At 35.5% G+C, this 8,722-nt stretch overlaps 1 protein-coding gene across 2 annotated transcripts; it reads right to left on the reverse strand.

The window, feature by feature from the left end:
- Positions 1 to 656: 656 nt before the first annotated feature.
- Positions 657 to 7,663, reverse strand: LOC120081563 (DNA glycosylase superfamily protein). 2 transcript variants are annotated; one of them, XR_016530961.1, is made up of 4 exons: positions 6,360 to 7,532; positions 5,896 to 5,956; positions 5,059 to 5,255; positions 657 to 1,212 (listed from the first exon to the last, which is right to left on the reverse strand). XR_016530961.1 is itself a non-coding variant. In XM_039036562.2 (3 exons), the coding sequence occupies exons 1-3, from the start codon at positions 7,458 to 7,460 to the stop codon at positions 1,095 to 1,097; spliced, it is 1,416 nt and encodes a 471-aa protein (XP_038892490.1). In that variant the 5' UTR covers positions 7,461 to 7,663; the 3' UTR covers positions 657 to 1,094. The 2 variants fall into 2 exon arrangements, 1 of the variants encoding a protein (XP_038892490.1); XM_039036562.2 differs by lacking the exon at positions 5,896 to 5,956 and having other exon boundaries at positions 6,360 to 7,663.
- Between the last annotated feature and the right edge of the window lie 1,059 nt (positions 7,664 to 8,722).

Here is an 8,722-nt window from a genome sequence, read left to right on the forward strand (position 1 = left end):
GATGACTGTGTTTCTTTTGAACATTTATACTCAGGAATGTCTTAGATTAATATAATATTCTAAGAATGTCCTTAACATCAGTAATTTATAATTAATTTAATATGGTTTGAACTTATATAACTAATTGTTTTGATTAGTTTGAATTTTTTTTTAATTAATATAATTTTGACTATTGGATAATTGTTTTAAATGACAACTAAAAATATTATCAAATATAGAAAAACTATCACTCTCTATCAATGATAGAACTCATGGCAGTGATAAACACAAAAATCTATAAAACTTATATCTCAAAAAGGCATCCAAAGCTCTAGAGATGCTCTTTGTATGAGAATCTTAGGATGTCCAAGAATCTCCAGATATCTTCAGACATATTACATTATACCAAAATAAATGTGATAATTTAGATGTTCACTCTATAAAAATCTTGGATTCCCATGTGAATTAGGTGCACAGTTCGGAAAAATAAGAATGCTGCAGAAATCTGAGTGATGATAAAGAAAATTATCATTATAAATAGTTCACTTTCAAGATATACATATCAATAATATAAAGTTTCATGAGGTGTTCAAAATCTTCAAACACAATGAATTACGTTCATAACTAAATCATATTTTAAAACTATTTAAACCACATGGAATACATGCAGAAACTAGTTGAACTTCGAACCACGTGCATCATATGCATAAACTGGTTGATTAAAAAGTGAGGTTACAGCCATATAGTCATGTTACAAAATACTTAGTCAAGGGTAAGCTTACCCATGGTGATTAGCCAAGACGTAACATAATCCCCTGCTGCTCCCCCACGAACAGTACACAGCTTCAGCTACAGTCTTAACCTAACTAGCTATTGGAGGAGAATTTCCATTTCTTCCCTTCCTAGTATATATGTTATCGATACAAGTTTAAATAGTTCCCAACCAACCTCCCAAGTCCCAACCCAACAAAATAAAACAACATTTACAAAACCGATAGCCCAAAAGAATTTCTTACTGTCAGAACGTTCCAAAATATATGTAGGACGGGGAAGTACTCCCTGAAATTCACAACTTCCGCTCCCGTACGAACGAAACCATCTACGGTCACAAAAGATCAGAGCAGGTGTCTGATGCTGTGGAGAAACTCCCAGTAATAATTAAGCATGTGATCTTTAGGATCTACTTCATTCCAATATCCGGTGCAGAATATCGCATGTGCATCAGCTCCATACCTGTCTCAAATAACATCCTAAGCTCAATAATAAAACGTAAGAAACAAACCAATATCATAATATTTATAGAATAATGAGTAATACAAGAAGAATAATATAAGTAATTCAAGTAGCTAAATGTCTACCTCGAGCTACTAAATTAAGAACTTAACATTCAAGAACTTCCTTTCTACCTCAAGCTACTAATTTAAGCCCAAAGTATCCTCAACGTGAACCAAAACAAAACGATCTTTGCCACAATATTATAAATACTGTCTACTACTACAAGCATTCACGTTGCAGTTTATGTGAGGTGTTCCACTTTTATAGAAATCAAAATAAAACCCAACTATATTGAAATAAAACTTCCTTTCTTGAGATCACTCTCATAGGAATGCTATTAGGATAGAAATAGGGATGCTAGTATGTATTAAGGGCATGTTAGTAATTAGTTAAGAAGTTTGGTCATAAATATCATGATTGTGAATGGAGGGTAGATATTATTTTGGTGAGTAATTTAGGGCTTGAGAGAAATTTCAAGAGAGGGAGGATCCAAGGTATCTTTCTTGTGAGACCTCCTATTCTGCATACTTATTAGGAAGAGCAGAAAAGGGGAATTCATCCCCGACAACGGGTTAGTGGAATGTATGAATTTGTTAAGAGTTGTATGGGGTTGGGAAGGGGTTTATGTAGGGTTTTTGTGAAGGGGAGCTGATTATCAAAATTGTAGGAGTCCCTAGAAACATCTCAAATGAATCGGGAGTTGTCCTGCTTTCAAGTTTCCTTTATATTTTACTATTTCGTTCACTTGTTGACTGTAGGAACTTGGTGAACATTTCTGAATGCAAGAAGGAGAAGATACCTAACACATTACCCGCCCCTAAAACACACCTTGTCTTCGTTCGAGGTGTCACTATACAAAGAGAATATTCAAAATTGGTTGGTTGGCATCCTATTGAAACTTAGCCCTGCAAATATAAAACCTAGCTAAGGTAGTGTGTTGATGGGCAGCAATGGATGGTGGTGGACGACAATAAGCCAACTGTCCTACCAATTGACGATGGGGTGGAGGATACGACAGACGATGGCAAGCTGCATCGATCAGGATGAAAACACAGAGGACAACAGTTGGCAAAGAGTTATAGATGGCTTTGGACAAGTACTATTGTGGTTAGAGTTTCTTCTTGGGTAAAACAGACAAACCTGGCCCAAAGCTCAATTTTGTATAACCACCCCTTATTTTGTCTTTTTTGAAAGGAAATACAACTTTTCATTAATATAATGAAAAAGAGTCCAACACTCAAAATACAAGGAAACAAAAAGATCAAACAGAAAGCATTAACAGTACAATCTCAAGATTAACTTGCACTAGAACAATAACTAATCAGAGAAATTAAAGCACCCCAATTCAAACATATACCTTGAACAGAAAAATAACTTAGAAAGAGAACACCAAGAAAAAGCATTGATCCTTGCAACTTCAAAACAATCAAGCCAGTGGAGGGATTTATCATGAAAAACTCTTTGATTTCTCTCAAACCAAATTTCAGCGAGTAAAGCTTTGATAGCATTAGACCATAGCAATTGAGACTTAGGCTTCACTGAAGGTCCAACAAGAACTTGAGTAAAATTTTCTTTGAAAGACTCCAAAGGCCCGATGAAGATAAAAATTGAAAGCATTTCTTTCAACCGCCGACGAAAAATAACAATAAAAAAAACAAGTGCACAAGGCCTTCACTTGCAGTCATACAAAGTGGACAAATAAAAGGAGATAGATAGTGAGATGGAAGCTTCCTTTGGAGGATAGAGGAACAATTTAAAGTTTCAAAGATCATAGCCCCAGAGAGTACATTGATTCTCATGGGGCTATTTGACTTTCACAGTCCTTTATAAACTTCTTTATCCATGACTTTGGATGCAGCCAAGTGTTTGAATAACGATTTGACCAAGGATCTTCCACATGTATCCCAACTCCAAACACCAGCCCCTTCTTTTGTCTTTGACATAAAAGGTGCCTTACCAATCTTTTTTGAATTCAGCCCAAGCAAGTGAACCCTATCAATTCATGAACCTTCTTTCTTCTCAGAATGGATGCCACAACAAACGACAAACTTTAAATCTACACAACTTACGTCAACGATTTATTCATGCCTGTCCCATTCTGATCCCTTGGCATGCCTCTTCTTGAAACTTATATCAATGTCTCCACCATAACTCATTTTATCCGACCATAACAAGCTTCCCCTTTGGCCATGACTTCTATCAATCTTTTCTTCTTTAATTTTCTCCATTTTGTTATGATGGTCTGCCATTTCTATCAAACTTTGTGGCAGTTGAAGTGTCACTCTCTCCACAACTTCACCTTTCCCCTCAAAATCATCAATGGTCAATCTCTCTTCAGACATTCGACCTTTATTGTGACATACAGCTTTCAAACTTCAATAAAGTTTAGGTTGGTGTCTCATCTCCTTTGTTTGATCTCATTCATTATCGTTTTCTGCATTAGCTTCATTTTACAACCTCGATGTTTCACGATTCTCCATCTCCATAGCCTCCGACGATCTGACAGGAGTTCGTATTCTTAGACTCAATCATCTTGTTTGTTCCTTTTCTTCCTTTGTTCCTGCGTGGACTTTCATAATGTTCTTCCTCCACAATTTGTTTAGTCTCTACTTTTTCCTCCTTTACCTCTGCAATGTCCTCTCAAATTTCCATGAATGTTTGTGCAATTGCATCTCGCATAGCATCTTGGATAGATTGAAACATCGAATACATTGGCTCCATCAATTGATCTTTGAACCCCCTTAATTTCTTCACGTAAAAATATCACAATCTCTTCAAAAATATTTTTCATCTAACTTCATGATCAGAATCCAACGGTTTTGATACCAATTTGACAGAATGCAAAACAAAACCAAACTATATTGAAATCTAAAAGATGAATTTTCAAGATAAACAAAGTAATTTAGAGAACTTGAACCCTCTCTTATACACCCTACTATCTATAACGAACTAGCATAACCAATTCTCTTGTCAACTATTAATCTACCCTTACAATCCTAATCATATTCCCAATCATATCCTAATACCATTCCTATCTTTCCCTCAATTCCTTCTCCATTACTGCACCATTCTCCTCCTCCTTGATAGTAACATACTCAGAATGCCAAATTGGAACGAATGAAACAAAACAATTTCAATGTAATATTTATACTGATAACAAGTACAGGATACATTCACTAGGCTAGTCTGATAAAGAGTGCTAACTTCCCTCCCACCCACACACAAAATCTAACCCACCATTCACTTGTATATTTCATAAATTTAAATTAGCATGTGTCCTCCCCTAGGCCCAAACTAATTTCCTAAGGCTATTTCTGGGGCCGAGTTCCCGCTTTTTCCTTGCCCTTTATACACTCTTACAAAGGGTGGCTTAACAGCAAGTTCTTCCACAATATGCTTGTGTGGTTAATTCCAACAATATAAGGTTGACTAAAATGTTTCCCAAAGAAGCAAAGCTAAAATTATGATGGTGCAAATGGCTAGTTTGGTTTTTGAAGAATGTCTATGTTAGTCTGTCAAGATGTGGAAAAAAAGTCATTTTGCGAGACAAAAAGGAAAGGAAACAACACTTAATGCCATCTGAGACCACTACACTCTCCCCCTTCCATGACATATTGAGCATAAGCATAGATATTTACAAGTAGCGAAACATGGTCAGTGAGAAGACGTTTGTGATTCACCACCATCATAAGCCTTTAATGATGGACAAGTTCCTCATTTGAGTTTTGGGACATGACTAAAATAAGCACTGAAAACTGAAATAGAATAATCAACAAGAAAGTGTACAAGGATAAGCTAAATTACTTGCCAACACCAGGAAGCTGGGTGACATGGCTCCAAGTTTCTTTTAAATACATCTCAGATAAAAGTTGCATTGTTCGTGATCTTTTTCTTTGTAAACCAAGAGGTCGAATGATATCTTCTATCTGCTCTTGTGATACGTCCAAAGTAGCCTTTGGATTGGGACACAACTTAAAGAGTTTAGGTATCACTTCTTTTGCCTGCAATTTTCAAAATGACAGATCACACTTAGAGTCAAATTGGAAGTTTTCAGGAAAAAAAAAAAAAAAGAAGAAGCAAAACCTATAGGACCAAGGGTGCATAATCAGGAAACAAAGAGATGAAATTATCAATTATGAGTTAACAAGTTGGCAAAGAAACCAGCAATGGCAAAAAGTTAATGTAGCAATCACATTGCTCCAAGTTTTGGTTGTAATAATATCATTTGAGTTTAGTTCCCCCACCATTCATAAATACATGTAGGACCAACAAAATGATAGATCCAACAGACTTGCACAACCATGGACCAAATACCAGGTATAGGAACCTCACTCTTTAGGGAACAAAGATGTGCATCAACGATGATATTACAGATTTTTACATATGTATCATTTATATATATAAAAAACTTTTACCTTCTACTCACATAGAAGTAGGACCAAAATTTTTCAGATTTCCTTTTAAACACAAGACAAAGTTTTCATTGATATTTGAACAGTCAACACTAATATAAAGAATTCCCTTTAAGAGTTTACAAGAAAGCAGGAGAATAAGAGTTCAGTTAATCACAGTTCAGTTAATCACACTTGAAGAATGATAACAAAGATTCACTAGAAGTAGCACACATAATTGCGGTTTGACCTAATTTAGTTTCAGCCTATTATCCTCTTCAATTAATCCTTGGTTTCTGTCCCTCCAAATTCTGCAAAAGAAAAAAAAAATCTTTATAAACTGATAGACACCCAGTTCCCAAAGTGAGGGGTGGGTCTACTACTTGGTGTTGCGCGTGTATTATCGCTGGACCCAGGAAATGTGAGTTAGTTAGGTAGCTGACGGTATGTTGTGATTTGGAAAGGGAAATGAGTATATGAGAGAGTCGGCTTTACTCCATAAGTATGTTGCGGAGCAGGTTAAAATGAGATGATGCTTATCCGTTTTTCCCTGTTTATTTGGTTCAAAGATATAGTTGAACTTCATTTATGTCGTGGAGTAGCAAAACTGTAATGAAAGCAAATTGAGTTCATGTGCTATTATGAAATATAATACAATGTGAAATTAGAAATTGCATACAAGATCAAGTAAATGGATAGCGGATTGATAAATACCTGTTGCCCAGATGTCCGGTTAAGGAGCATACATATGACTAGAACCCGCCAAGGGTCGTACGCATGATCCTGTTGGAGAAGGCGAATTCCAGAGGGAGGAGGCTTCCATGTATCGTCTGACGATTTCCTTCTATAAGCTTCCAAAGACAACTCTGCAGCAGTAAGAGTTGTCCGAGGTTTCGAAGAACTTGTTTTATCCCTTTGTTTCCTTTCATTGACTGGTTTACGGACCCTTTTCCCAGATTTGGCACGCTGATTTATCTGCTTCGTAGCCTCTCGATCCACTTCAATATTCTTTTCTGAATTTTGGAAATAGCGCGAAACAATCCGCACTCGTTTATCTGTTCCTGACTTCTGAATAGAGCGTGAAGCTTTTCCCATTGAATGTTGATTTGTTTTTGAGTTATCGGAGCTGGGGTCTACGTCTTTCCTCCTCCTTTTGCTTGATCTTTTACTTGGCTGCTCTGTGAGATTGACATCCTCATCCTCATCCTCATTATGTGCTACTCGTTTCTTCACCGATTTCTGAAAGTATCGTGAGACAAATCGTTCTCCTTGTTGGGTTGATTTTGAGTTTTGGAAATAACGCGAAGCCATACGGGCCCCTTCTTGAACTGGTTCTGAATTTAGGACAGAATGCGAAGTTGGTTGCGCTATTTTTTGATCAAATCCGAACTCTCGGTAAAAATTTAAGATCCTACGAGCTAGTGGAGGCTTTTTTGGCGGTTGAAGGGCTGGTTTTGCATTCTGAAGATCCTCTAGTGTTAATATAGGAGGCTCGTACACATCAGAAGATGGGGATGATATCGGAATCTCCTGAAAAGGGCAAATCGGAATCTCGCGGGATAAGGATTTGTTCTGATGATTCTTGGGTTCTGAAGCTTGGAGATCCTCACGAGTTGCAATTGGAGAGTGTTGGGGTATGAGAATCGTCGTGTTTTGGGTAAAATCCTGGGACGTAGGGTTTTGTTGAGATGATTTGGAGGGGCATCTGGAACGAGAACTACCTCGAAAGGCGAATTGAGAAAACAAATCATCGGGATACGAAGAAGACGATGGAGGGGTGAGGTTTGAATTGATGCTTGCTGTTGCAGCAGTCATGGCGGTATTCGCCGCGGAACAACAAGAAATGATCCCTTCACTACCTTCGCGCGCTTCTCCTTTGGGTTATAAATTCTTTCTACCATTTTACCGCTTTTTTTCTTTATCTTTTAGGAAAAAAAAAAAATTACAAGCAATGAGTAGTACTTTTTTTTAGGAAAAAACCGTGAAAAGAATTACAGAGCCATCATGGGCAAATCAACGTCGAAAAACAGCAACGCGAGTTAGAAAAATTATCGGGTTAATTAGATTTTTGGGTGCTTTTTAAATTTAATTAGAGAAGAAGGGGTGATTTGAAGTTATTCGGGAGAAATGGGACGATTTTTTATCCCCATTCGAATGCTTTTTTTCGTGCATTAAAAAATTCACACTTGACGCGAGTTAGAATACGTCTGTTAGACCCCAATTACATCTTCTTCCACCTCATTCTGCCTTAAAACAATTGTCTTCCCCTTCATTTTTTCATCTTCACCCAGACCGAATTCATCTTCCCTTTTATTACCGAATTTTCATTTCATCTTCACCCAAAAGAAAATTTCATCTTCCTTTACAGACAACAAACACCCGAAAATTCCATTCATTTCTTCCACATTCTTCCTTTATTTTTAAATACCGATCATTTTCTGCCTTCATTTCCACCTTCATATTATTAATTTGTTTCAGTGTAGTATTTTATTTGGTAAGTTCATATATTTTTATTATTTAACAAAAAATTAAGTTTTTTTATAATCTTTACTAATTTTTTTAATGTTTATTTTGTTTACCGTGGATATTATATTGAAGAAAAGTTATACAAACCATTATTCAAAGTTTTTTTTTTTTGTAAGGTGTAATATTTTTCTTTAATAAGTTGATATATTTTTTTATAGTGAGTTAATTGCTTTTGTATTGATTCTCATAATTTTTTTTTATATTGGTTTAATTTCATAGATTATCATAAGAGAGAATTACATGTGATTAACATTGTGTTATATATGTTCGGGTTAAGTATTAAAAATATTTTATTAGAATTCCAAATGATTCTAGATTTTTTAATAACATAATAGGGTATTATTTTTGTTTATATTAAAATGATTAGCATATTTAAAGAAAAATTTTACATTTGAATTCATTAATAGGGTATTGTTTTTGTTTATATTGAAAATTTTTCTCCATACTTTTAGTAATCTTTAATTCACATCAAATTTTTAAAAATAAAAAAAATATCTTTAATTCATGCTCAAAGAAAATTTAACGAAATCTAAAAATAGGTATTTATGTTC

The sequence above is a fragment of the Benincasa hispida genome, chromosome 7, assembly GCF_027475165.1.
Source record: "Benincasa hispida cultivar pf3 chromosome 7, pf3_genome.v1.1, whole genome shotgun sequence".
Lineage (NCBI taxonomy): Eukaryota > Viridiplantae > Streptophyta > Magnoliopsida > Cucurbitales > Cucurbitaceae > Benincasa > Benincasa hispida.